At 40.2% G+C, this 13,818-nt stretch overlaps 1 protein-coding gene across 1 annotated transcript in view; it reads left to right on the top strand.

The window, feature by feature from the left end:
- Positions 1-12,841, top strand: part of LOC126235656 (CD63 antigen-like) — a 79,097-nt gene extending 66,256 nt beyond the window's left edge. The window contains exons 4-5 of the mRNA XM_049944375.1: positions 5,548-5,730; positions 12,404-12,841. Coding sequence (XP_049800332.1) covers positions 5,548-5,730; positions 12,404-12,496 — 276 coding nt within the window. The 3' untranslated portion in view covers positions 12,497-12,841. The remainder of the gene's footprint in view (positions 1-5,547; positions 5,731-12,403) is intronic.
- The last annotated feature ends 977 nt before the right edge of the window (positions 12,842-13,818 follow it).

The following is a 13,818-nucleotide window of genomic DNA, read 5'->3' as shown; positions in this document are numbered from 1 at the left end:
AGGTTAATTAGGTTTAAGTAGTTCTAAGTTCTAGGGGACTGATGACCATAGATGTTAAGTCCCATAGTGCTCAGAGCCATTTGAACTGTTCCCTCAAGTAGTTTCTCTGTCAACATCACGAGACTGAGTGTTCCCTATTTCACTCCTCCTACCATGGAAATGCCATGCAGTACCCGGAACTGAAACCGGCTCCTCTACATGATAATCGTGCACGCTGGCCACTCACTTTCGGAGGCAGACATAGGCTCATGATTGCTCTAAACCATTTTTTACGAATGACTAGACCATTCCTTTAACACAGCCTTGGCCAATATTCTTCCAGAACCCTGTCAATTGAGCAATTTCTCGTCTACTAACGTCAGCGATATGCTTTATTCTAGTCTACCTCGATTCTTCACGATACGGAAAACGCTGAATTTATGAACACTGCCATACTATTTGCAGAAATCTGCAATTGTGTCTTAAGGCAGTTTGTTGAATTCTTATGTAGTGGAATAACGATAGTAGATTTACACTTCTTGGAATTATCTTGCTCATCCACATTGGTTATAGGGTAAGATTATATCGAGTCATTAGCCTTACACTTCAAAATCTTTTCGGGCATTTTGTTCTTTCCTATCCCTTCTTTATTCTCTACCTTACCGACCACTACTTTGTCTCAAAAAGTGATTCCAATGACTTCTCTTCAGTATTGTTAGTGCAATACTTACTATCGGGTTTTTATAATAAAAATAACAGTTTAGTAGATGTACTATCATGGTGCAGTTAGAATTTCTCACTATTTAAACACGTCGTTATAATGAGTGCGATTCCTGTTTTCGATTCCTTGTCATGTAAGCTATTTTATAGCTTTACGAGTTTACCACTGAGTCTTACAACTGTACATCGTATCTCGGACACAGAACAATAGCGAACTTAGTCATTCTGAATAACGAACTGCTGAAATGATGTATCCGCTGTTGCCTCAACCTCGCGACTATGGAGCAGGAAAAACGGTGTGAATTCTATAGTGTCTTGCTTCGCTGTACACTGTATTGCACTTTGTACAAGTGTTACAAATACCAAACTTACTTTGTTAATCGTGCTGAAGGCCCTCCCGACTGCGAAATCTATTTGTTCATAGGATCTACTCGTGTTGTCTGGGGCAGGATGCACAACCTCGCAAACTGACCGTCATTCACAGCCCAAAAAGTTTATGTATTAACACAAATTACGTAGATGTAACGGCAAAATCTACTGTGGAGTTCTATAGTTTACTCTTGCCTGGAGTCAGTCAGTCTCAGGTTATTCAGAACAAAGCTATCCTCTTAGTTCAAAAAATGCTCACATTTGCTTATTCGTCACAATGACATTTGATTTAGTGGTATGGGAAATCACTACTCTTTAATACATTCGTGATGAACCTTAACTTCATTGACAATATTCGGAGTTCGTTCAGGGGTTAGGGTTGTTTGGGGAAGGAGACCAGACAGCGAGGTCATCGGTCTCATCGGATTAGGGAAGGAAGTCGGCCGTGCCCTTTCAAAGGAACCATCCCGGCATTTGCCTGGAGCGATTTAGGGAAATCACGGAAAACCTAAATCAGGATGGCCGGACGCGGGATTGAACCGTCGTCCTCCCGAATGCGAGTCCAGTGTCTAACCACTGCGCCACCTCGCTCGTTGGTTCGTTCAGGGATTTTTGTGTACTACGCATGTGGTCTGCGGCGCCTTGTTGTTGATAACAGTATTTAGTTTGATTTCTTCTCCCATTTATCCTCGTATCTATATTCTCTTGAAACATCGGCACAGCAGCGCAGTTGTTGCTCTTGGTAACAGCAACGTTCACTTTACTTATCGCCCTCAAGTTTGCATTCAGTACAGCTGGCTTCTGTGTTAGGTCTCCAGCACGTTGGCAGTGATACACAGCAGTATAGAGAGACTTGCCGACGGAGAGCTGGCGTATGTTCATCTCCTGTATCGTATACTGAATGCAGCGGAAAAACAGCACAACACCACTGTCATCAGCTTCCACAGTGACGGTAGCCACATTGCAGTGCTTTGCATCGCCTGATAGATGTTGCATTACTCTGTTTGTGTTGTACGTTTTGGTGATTGCTTACAAGAGGCTGTTTCACTGTTGTGAAGACATTTTCACAAAAACAAAGTTAATTGGGGTAACAAATTGGACAAATAATAATTGCACTATTCTTCTGTAATGAGCTACTAGAGAGCATGGATCCCTTATAATAAAACACTCAGAAAATATCCCTGAAAAATCTACGGAATTTGTTGAGTTGAGGTGCAGTCTCTATTTATCATTGTGAATTGCAGAATGGCTCTGATCACTATGGGACTTAACATCTGTGGTCATCATTCCCCTAGAACTTAGAACTACTTAAACCTAACCAACCTAAGGACATCACACACATCCATGCCCGAGGCAGGATTCGAACCTGCGACCGTAGCAGTCGCGCGGTTCCGGACTGAGCGCCTAGAACCGCTAGACCACCGCGCCGGCTTATCATTGTGTCTCTTGTAATATGCTTATAGTAAGGTCATCTATTATCAGTCGCAATATGCACTGAAACAAATATTGGAAATGGTTTTGGAACAATGCTTATTTATGTTTACATTCACATTAGCACACTGTAAATGTCCGTGAAAAGTGTCAGAGGGTAATCCTTTCCGCCATACAATTATGTGCTTATGTTTGCATGTAGAATAATAACATTGCTACATAATTACACTGTGCTGCATAATTCATTTAATTTGCTATGATTGTATTGACTTGACCAGAACTATCAAATTAAAACAAGGATATAGCTCTTTCACATAGTATCGAGTACTGTAACTTCCTTCACTGTTCTCAAATTGAGAGCATCTGTTATATCTACATCTACATCTACATGACTACTCTGCAATTCACATTTAAGTGCTTGGCAGAGGGTTCATCGAACCACAATCATACTATCTCTCTACCATTCCACTCCCGAACAGCGCGCGGGAAAAACGAACACCTAAACCTTTCTGTTCGAGCTCTGATTTCTCTTATTTTATTTTGATGATCATTCCTACCTATGTAGGTTGGGCTCAACAAAATATTTTCGCATTCGGAAGAGAAAGTTGGTGACTGAAATTTCGTAAATAGATCTCGCCGCGACGAAAAACGTCGTTGCTTTAATGACTTCCATCCCAACTCGCGTATCATATCTGCCACACTCTCTCCCCTACTACGTGATAATACAAAACGAGCTGCCCTTTTTTGCACCCTTTCGATGTCCTCCGTCAATCCCACCTGGTAAGGATCCCACACCGCGCAGCAGTATTCTAACAGAGGACGAACGAGTGTAGTGTAAGCTGTCTCTTTAGTGGACTTGTTGCATCTTCTAAGTGTCCTGCCAATGAAACGCAACCTTTGGCTCGCCTTCCCCACAATATTATCTATGTGGTCTTTCCAACTGAAGTTGTTCGTAATTTTAACACCCAGGTACTTAGTTGAATTGACAGTCTTGAGAATTGTACTATTTATCGAGTAATCGAATTCCAACGGATTTCTTTTGGAACTCATGTGGATCACCTCACACTTTTCGTTATTTAGCGTCAACTGCCACCTGCCACACCATACAGCAATCTTTTCTAAATCGCTTTGCAACTGATACTGGTCTTCGGTTGACCTTACTAGACGGTAAATTACAGCATCATCTGCGAACAACCTAAGAGAACTGCTCAGATTGCCACCCAGGTCATTTATATAGATCAGGAACAGCAGAGGTCCCAGGACGCTTCCCTGGGGAACACCTGATATCTGTATGAATGCTTTGTCTCACAGAGACATAAACTGATAAAATTATTTCAGGTTTACACCCGCATCAACTGGTCCAGTAGCCACGAGCTTTAGGATGAGAGTTCCCCGGCCAGTGTCAAAAGGTGACTGTCCTGTTGTTAGAATTTTGATGATAATTGGGTCCATAGTGTTCGTGAAATATTTAAATGAAGTGATTCCACTTTAAGATGTTAATATATTATTTATTGCGATTGCAGTTTCGAGACATGGTCATTTTTCAGTATTGTGGGATGTTGTAACCCATTCAATAACATAAAGCTGCCTCATGTTGGAATATAGTTTCCAACGGTGTAAAGGCAGATACGTCTGACAGTGTAAATTTGTCCGCTGTTTCATAAACAGAGCGAGCAAACGTTAGAAATTTGGTGAAATGGCAGCAGATGTGACAAACAATTAGGTAATTTTTTTCGTGTAGCATGCGTGGTAGATGGATCACAATGCTCTTTGTATGTTTACATCTTTTTCGCTATTGTGATCCATCTACCATGCAAGTTACATGAACATTTTGACTTAGGTGTTTATCATGTCTGTTCTCATTTCACAAACTTTCTAACGTGTGTTTACATTTTGTATGAAAAGTGTATATAAATATACACTATCACAGTATTTGTGTTTACACTGCTGGGAACTATGTTCCAGCCTGTCACAGCTTTATGTTGTTGAGTGGGTTACAACAGCCCACAGTACTTGAAAATAAGCTTTGTCTAAACTGTAGCCGCAATACATATTATTTCAACAACCTAAAGCGGAATGACGTCTTTTAAAAGCCCGCTATGTCGGTTGCTTCCATCCTCACGTAGCCGTGTTACTGTCTTGCCTGTCGCATCACTGCTGTCCGGGCTAGCGTCACCGAACACAAAAACTCGAAAAACTGTTACAACAACTGAAATTTTGTAAGTCATTTCATCGATGACACGTAAGCAGAAGGACCGCAAGGAGGACACGAAGGGGCTTTCCTTTTATCGTTCTGTGGTTCAGTGACACGAATACCTATTAAGAAGCATATAATTGATTTAGGTCCCCAGCAAAAATCCATGATACCCATAGAAGATTATGTAGGCTCGGGATATGGGCGTAAATAGTTTTATATCGTGCAATCTCTGTAAGCAACTGAAGACCACCATGAGAAATGTTTCTACCTATGACCATAACTAGGGCATCCCGAGAAAACAATGGTAGCAGAACATGCTTTGGGAAACGGAAACCAAATTGCATTCTACGAGATATCTAACATTAAATGGACAAATGGTTTCTGGGATAGCAAAATAAAAGAAGCAGTAAAGGTAAAAATATCTGACAATCCTCTCGATAAAGACAGCGGTTTGTAGCGAAACATAGCTTGCGACTCGGCCATCGAGAGGTTGAAGCCGGCGAGCAATGAAAACATTATCTTATGTGACGCTGGAATGGGTACAGTGACGTCACAGGTGGTCTCATGGAAATGGAAGCAGCAACGACGTAACAGACACCATTTGACAATAATCGAGAAGCACTCGTCCGAAAGCTCGTGTCGTTTAACCACTTTACTCTGCTGGAACCTCTGGAAAATTTTGTTAACCTTACATATATGTTGGGTAGCACGTAGAACTACGCTTGGAGACTTAATGTGTATCTTCACCGAGAATTTCACTTTAAAGGTAACAAACACAATATTTAGTCAGTAAGAATCTTGCACTATGCTGTTTACAATAATGCAGTTGATTTTCATGTTCATCTTCACAGCTTACATGTTGCGGTGTAGAAAATTCGCAAGAATGGAAGCCTCTTCCTCCAAAATCCTGCTGTGCAGACCCAGACCTTTGCTTAAAAGTTTACACAGACGGTTGTCTAGAGAAACTGAAGGATGAAGTGAAGAGCAGTGCATTGCTTCTAGCGGGAGTCGGTATCGGCATTGCCTTCATTGAGGTAAATAATCTTAATATGTTAATTTTATCATTCTCATAATATTTAGACCCTACTATTGATTTTATAGTTAATATCTAAATTAACACTTGATATTACCACTTTATACCTGTATGATGTTTCTGAGCCAGGTGTTCAGAAGGAGAGTTGAGATGTTTTTATGTAATGCTTATTTGCTTGCTCAGCAGTTCGAATCCAAACTTTTTTATAGACGTTCAAGCATATGAGTGGGACACATTGTAACACTAATATATAGTCCATCTTTCCCCCACCGAAGTGTCCCGTACATGTGGCTGTGTGAATGTTTATGGAGGTTAGTGTTATTATGAGTAATATTAGAAATGAAAGGAGGAGAAATGGTGAAACACTATTCTCACTCCTCTACAATATCAGGAAAGAGACCGCAGAGGTAAATTCCATCATTCTACAATGAAACTATCAACAATATGGGGTGTATCAAAAAGGACTTTACAACTATGAAAACGCAAATTTATTGATTCTTTTACTTACAAACATAGTTTGTGTGTCACTTTACAGCAAATTACATCAACGTTTTTTACCTTATATGTAAACAAGTTCAATGTGACTTCCATCAGCTACGCAGCACGTATCCCATCTGAAATCGATTTCTTGCCAAAGTAGCTGCACCAAGTCAGGCGCGACTTATTTAGTTGCAAGGTAGATTCTACCACTGAGCTTTGGTAGAGAAACCGGTAAAGTTGGAACAAACTGGGTAACTTCGATATATTCCCAAAAGAAAAAAGTCAAGAGGTGTCAGGTTCCGTGAATGTGGGAGCCATGCAGTTGACCCACCTCGGTCAATCCACTTAGTATGAAAGCAGACATTAAGAAATCCCGGATGGTGGGGATGTAACCGTTTTCTTAACACACGCCAAAAGTTCATATATGGGACGCTCAAGTCTCGAAAAGCACGCCACTTCGATATTGCAGAACTGTTCATAAAGCTTTGACTTACTTTTTCCATGACGTTGTGAGTCGCACGGGGGATGATCTGAGGATCAGTCATGTCTTACCAAACATCCACTATCACAAAAATATTTAAGGCACTCATAAATGCTATGGGTGGATCTTTACCATATTATGCACAAATTTTACGGTGCACCGTTGTAGCAGACATCGACTCTTCAAAGCAAAACATCCAGGGAACATGCTTGGGACCGATGGTGGAATCCTTTGCTTCAACTGCCGCTAGTGCCTGGGGTACCACGATACTGTACTGTCGTAACAAGTGAGTCAAAATTTTATTTATTTTCCTTAAAGATGCCACCAATATCAAGTGTGTAAGTCGTATGAATAAGTTTGTACCAATTTTAAATATTGTGAAGTCATTTCTGATACACCCTGTACATGGCGTCAACCTGAAACATAACTTAGAGGCTTGTGACTTACGTAGAATATTACCGCAAAGCCTAGCTTTAAGTAAAAATAGATAATCGTCTACGTTTCTCTTTTCTCTTGCGGGCGCTGGTAAACTGGTAGACCCCTAATGATGAACTGGTATACGACCCGACCAACTAGGGCTAAGTGTCACCACCCTGGCATGAGCTATGTATACGGCGTGGTCAGAAACAGTCTGAAAAGTTAGTAAGCGTGTTGCAGGACAGGCAGTGCTGAGAAATAATTGTTAAGAAAAAAAGTCGATACGTTGCGCCATTTACCTGCCAATCAGGTAATCGCGCGCAAATGTACACTACTGGCCATTAAAATTGCTACACCAAGAAGAAATGCAGTTGACAACGGGTATTCATTGGACAAATATATTATACTAGAACTGACATGTGATAACATTTTCACGCAATGTGGGTGCATAGATCCTGAGAAATCAGTAGCCAGGACAACCACCTCTGGCCGTAATAACGGCCTTGATACGCCTGGGCATTGAGTTAAACAGAGCTTGGATGGCGTGTACAGGTACAGCAGCCCATGCAGCTTCAACACTATACCACAGTTCATCAAGGGTAGTGAGTGGCGTATTGCGACGAGCCAGTTGCTCGGCCACCATTGACCAGACGTTTTCAATTGGTAAGAGATCTGGAGAATGTGCTGCCCAGGGCAGCAGTCGAACATTTTCTGTATCCAGAAAGGCCCATATAGGACCTGCAACATGCGGTAGTGCATTATTCTACTGAAATGTAAGGTTTCGCATGGATCGAATGAAGGGTAGAGGCACGGGTCGTAACTCATCTGAAATGTAACGTCCACTGTTCAAAGTGCCGTCAATGCGAACAAGAGTGCAGTGCAGTAATGTGTTCATTGTAAATAAGTATTACAGTAGTTGTATTACCTTATAAATAAATAAAAAACTTTTTTATTTTAAATTCAGTGCATTAGTATTTGTAAAATGACTCTTAGTGTTCATTAAAAAATGACGATCATTCCACTTAGGACCTGTGAAATGGTACATTAGCTTATTTGTTTTAGTTGTAAATATTTGTCATGTATTGTTGTTTTTCTGACATGTTCCACATCCTGGAGGACCTCCTCACTACGGATCAATTGGAATGAAAGTAAATCTAATCTAATCTAATACGTGTAACCAATGGCACCCCATACCATCACGCCGGGTGATACACCAGTATGGCGATGACGATTACACGCTTTCAATGTGCGTTCACTGCGATGACGCCAAACACGGATGCGACCATCATGATGCTGTAAACAGAACCTGTATTCATCCGAAAAAGTGACGTTTTGCCATTCGTGCACCCAGGTTCGTCGTTGAGTACACCATCGCAGGCGCTCCTGTCTGTGATGCAGCGTCAAGGGTAACTGCAGCCATGGTCTCCGAGCTGATGGTCCATGCTGTTGCAAACGTCGTCGAACTCTTTTGTGCAGATGGTTGTTGTCTTGCAAACGTTCCCATCTGTTGACTCAGGGATCGAGACGTGGCTGCACGATCCGTTACAGCCATATGGATAAGATGCCTATCTCGACTGCTAGTGATACGATGCCGTTGGGATCCAGCACGGCGTTCCGTTTTACCCTCCTGAACCCACCGATTCCACATTCTGCTAACAGTCATTGGATCTCGACCAGCGCGAGCAGCAATGTCGCGATACGATAAATCGCAATCGCGATAGGCTACAATCCGACCTTTATCAAAGTCGGAAACGCGATGGTACGCATTTCTCCTCCTTACACGAGGCATCATAACAACGTTCCACCAGGCAACGCCGGTCTACTGCTGTTTGTGTATGAGAAATCGGTTGGAAACTTTCCTCATGTCAGCACGTTGTAGGTGTCGCCACTGGCGCCAACCTTGTGTGAATGCTCTGAAAAGCTAATCATTTGCATATCACAGCATCTTCTTCCTGTCGTTTAATTTCGCGTCTGTAGCACGTCATCTTCGTGGTGTAGCAATTTTAATGGCCAGTCTACGACAAGACAAAGACAAACTCCCGTGAGGTAAAAGGTACGAACCCTCACTAGCAATAATAATCTCAGAAACATGTATAGTACGATAAGCTAAGATTTCCCGAGTTTCAAAGGATTCCTAACCGGCTCTTCCTGCATTGTTGCAAGCAACGAAAGCTACAGTTAACCATCCGTTACCCAAACTGGAGGAAGAAGAAACTTTCATTAAGGAAAAATTTAACCTCGCACCACAAAATAAAGTTGGTCCATTAATAAGAACAAATTGAGTAGTTTTACCTACTCCTCTTGTTTCGTTCTTTTACCCTTTTTTACACCAAATAACGAGTCTCAGATAGCGTTCGAGACTGCTCAGCCTTTGGTCTACCTTACCATAAACAGTTTTTATATCACTTTCTTGTTCGGTTTTAGGAAACCAAATGAAGAATACGTTCGGTGCACCCTCTATGGCGAGCCCCTTGAACTTAAGGGCTCAACGGCCTGACTGGCTGACTTCCATGCTGATTAACTCGGAAACGACAACCTATCGATTTTTTTTTTATTAACAGTTATTTCTCAGCACAGCTTACAATGGGACATCCTTACAAGCTTTTCTGACTTTTTATAACCACCCTGTATAATAATGCTGACAGTGTAGTGATGCGGCTGGTCAAAAAAAGAATTCAGCATCTCGAAGAATCAGCAGAGAATGGAAGGTTCGTGATACATATATAACTAATTAAAGTTCCAGGCTTCCAAAATCATAAGAATATCAAAATCACAAACTCGAGAAATTTACAGTGATCAGTCAATGCTCTTATTGGTTTCTATACATGTTCATCATTAGAGGTCTACCAGTTTACGAGCGCACGCAAGAGGAAAGAGAAACGTAGATGATTATCTATTTTTATTTGATATAAAGAGTGTATCAAAAAGAGTCATTAGATTTGGCATGTCCGTATTTCTGAAACTAATAAACATGTACAATGAATTTTGTTTTTTGATAAACAGGAAACTCGAAAAATTTTTTTTATGTCTTTTCATAGGCGTTCAATATGCCCCCCTTGAGATGCACAGCTTACGAGTATATCAGTGCAGTATTCAAATTGTTTCCATACTGCAGCGAGCATATCTTGAGTTATAGCTTCCACAGCTACCGTTATGTGATGTCTTAGTTCATTCAATGTTGTTGGTAATGGAGGAACATAAACGGTCTTTTATAAACCCATACAAGAAATAGTCACATACAGTCTGGTCTGGTGACCTTGGAGGCCAGTAATATAAGGCTGAATCATTTGGTCCAGTGCGACTGATCCACTGTTCAGTAATCCTTTGATATAAAAATTCCCGCACTTCCAGATGCCAGTGTGGTGGTGCCCCATCCTGTTGGTAATTGAAATTGTTTGAATCAGTTTCCAACTGTGGGAAAAGAAAGTTCTCAAGCATGCAGAAAGTTCTCAGGTATGGCAGATGTGTTCAATGTCTGTGTCAGACACTCGGGGATGACTCTGCCATTTGGCTTTACACAAACAACCTGGTTCTGGGTATTGTTCATGCCATCGTGTAATGTTCTGTGCTGTAGGAGAATCCACACCAATACCTAGTACGTAAGTCACACTGAACAGGTATTACTGACACGCACTGTCCAAAACTTAGAACACAAAACGCTTCCTTTTGTCCCAACACCATTTTTACTAGAACTGAAGTGGGCACACACTGCTGCTACCTAGCAGGAACTACTTGAAACTCGAGAGTTTGCTCTTTCCAACAGTACATTTTTCATGCACATATCTCAAATAACATAATAGTTATGATTTTTTAAAAATCTAATGATTCTTTTTGGTACACTCATTATTTCTGAGGAGAGAAACTGCCTGTCGGCATCTGTCTCTGCTTCTTTGGCAGATCTTTGTTTGATTTTTCTGATGTTTTGCTGCCATGAGTGGCTGGCATTATCAAAGCTTCACCCTCCTTCTCTGGTAGTGGACTGGAGTCGAGCTCACAGCCTTAGATTGTATGTACCTGACGCGCCAACATCCAAGGGCTTTTCCATGGTCATGTCTGGTGTGGTTCTCTCCTTCTTTCTTCTTGAAGCTATTGTCATGTTTGTGAATTGGTGTGAGGACAGACATGTGATAGTTTACTCCTAGTGAGAAAATATAATTGAAAATAAACCACATTTGCATAAATTCTGATTCAACAAGGTTGGCAAAGGAAATCAGGCATGTCCTAACCTAACATAACCTAACCTAACCTTCCAAATGAATGACATGAGCCAGCCGCTATGACCGAGCGGTTCTAGGCGCTTCAGTCCAGAACCGCGCTGCTGCTGTGGTTGCAGGTTCGAATCCTGCCTCGGGCATAGATGTGCGTGATGTCCTTAGGTTAGTTAGGTTTAAGTAGTTCTACATCTAGGGGACTGATGACGTCAGATGTTAAGTCCTATGGTGCTTGGAGCCATTTGATTTTTGAATGACTTGAGTGTTTGTTTCAACTGATTTAGTGTATTTGATGTAGGACTAATTCCACTTGACAAAGCAGAGGCTTGAACTTCTTTCTTCTCAAATAAAAGACCAAAGGTTCAACTGCTACACGTCCTGGCTAGATCTGAAAACTTAATGACATATGAAAAAATCATCTGAGCCTTTGTTTATCTATTTGAGTGCAATTCTCAGGAAACTGGATCCTTTCTAATGTGCCTGGGATTTTCAGGGAAGAAGTGCTGCACCTAGCCAACACTTTCCTGGACTGTTTAAGGCCTTTAAAAATGAAAACTGTCCCTTGGTAACTAAGAAAAAGAAAAAAACTTATTAATACTATTGTGAACCATTTATGACATCGGAATTAATTATCTTTACATAAATGTGTGTTGTCTCATGTGACCTTTATTGTATTACAGTAGTTTATAATAAGTATATTGTTTAAATTGATGATGTATACCACCAATGCTATCAGTAGTTATAATGCCTGTTATAAGCATTCACAGCAGTTGAATACTATGCTCTCAGATCAATTTTTTTTCAATTATTGCTGAATAAAACATATAGATAACAAACTAACTGGTATATTGCTGATACTGATTGAATGGACCATTAAATTTGTGTGGTGCACTATGATATGCACACATAGAATAGCAGGTTTTTTACTGTTATTCTTTTTGACAGATTGCCACTTTTACACTTCACTCACTTTCATTTTGCCAGATGAAGTTTCTCCTTTCAATCATAAGCAATAATAAAATTTTTGTGTGAATAACTGTAAGGGTTCTTCTCAACCTTTAACAATTGTTTTTACTTTTTTTCAGCTTGCTGGGATAGTCCTGGCATTGTTCATGGCCACGTCCATTAAGAAAAGTGTTGATGGTGGAGGGGGAAACAGTGGTGGTGGAAATGAGTGAAAATTTTGTCAGTGCACACCTTGTATTGAAACATTAACAACATTTGCTTTTTGTGTGCTAAAACGCAATGTTATTATTGAAAATTACAACTGGCACTTTGTGGTCACAGTCTTTTAATGTTAGGCATTAACTGATTTGCACATTTCTATTTTAAATGCATCTGATAAAATAGTATCTAGAAATCATTGGACAGTTTCTGAATCTGTCGACACTTCTGTATTGTATCGAGATGATTTTATATATCAAGAACACAAAAAAAGATTATGTGTGTGGAAAACCAATGGACAATTATAACACATGTAAATATTTTACTTGTATGTGTGTAAATATGAGCTTAACCAGAACATTGTGGATCACTTGTATTTGTTTCTTAAAAAATAAAAATAATAGAAAAAATATGACTCAAGAAATACATGTCATTGTTGCAGAGCTACAAACTTCCATTTAGTTCAGTCATAATTATATGGCATGCTTACTCTGGTTAATGAGAAGCTATAAAGATATAAGGACAGTCGATGAAGTGTAATAGAAAAATAATAGAAAGAAGATAAGTATTTCTGGTCAGTTACTTACTATACTTTACTTTCTGTGTCTGGGCAAAACATCTAAACTCTCTTCCTCCAAAACCTTGCAGATTTAATGGCTTTTTCATCGCATAAAAATAGATCTTCTAGTGTGTAAACAAGCTCCATCTGTGGATACATGAGCAAACATTCAGTCATCTATGTTTCTCCACATTCACACTAGTCATTTTCAGAGTACCCCTACTTAGTCGTGTTTACTTTGCATTCTGCAACTACTGTTCTTAATCTTTGAGTGGGCCCATTTGTTTCCATAACACCAGTGGGCACGTAGTACACTTTGTCCACAAGTAAAGAATAGCTGTCTTTATGTTACCAAGGTAAACACATATGAGCAAAATCACAGTTTAATCTAAGTTTAATTAAACAACAATAATTTAGACTTACATAATGTGACCTACAGAATTGTTTTACTAAACAATAATGGAATAAACTTTCATTATATCATTCTGTTGCCACTGACAGATGTTACAGAGACAGTAATGACCCACTCGAAGATTTAAAAAGCACAGTTGCATAAGGTCCCAGCCAACTGCTTATTTGATAACTAATTGTCTCCTAGACAACTGCCACATCATGGGATTGTGCTGCTAGCTCATAGTGTGGGTCATTTTATTGCACTAATCCTAAATGTTTCTTGACTAGCTGGCATTGTATTTTATATTCTGCTGCTCACCTGAACATATGACAACACAATTTACCACCATGTTAGCTGAAGCAATAATGAAGGAATAGGTACAG

This window comes from Schistocerca nitens, chromosome 1, assembly GCF_023898315.1.
Source record: "Schistocerca nitens isolate TAMUIC-IGC-003100 chromosome 1, iqSchNite1.1, whole genome shotgun sequence".
Classification (NCBI taxonomy): Eukaryota; Metazoa; Arthropoda; class Insecta; order Orthoptera; family Acrididae; genus Schistocerca; species Schistocerca nitens.
Note: the sequence above shows the minus strand (reverse complement) of the source record. Positions and strands in the feature narration are given on the sequence as shown.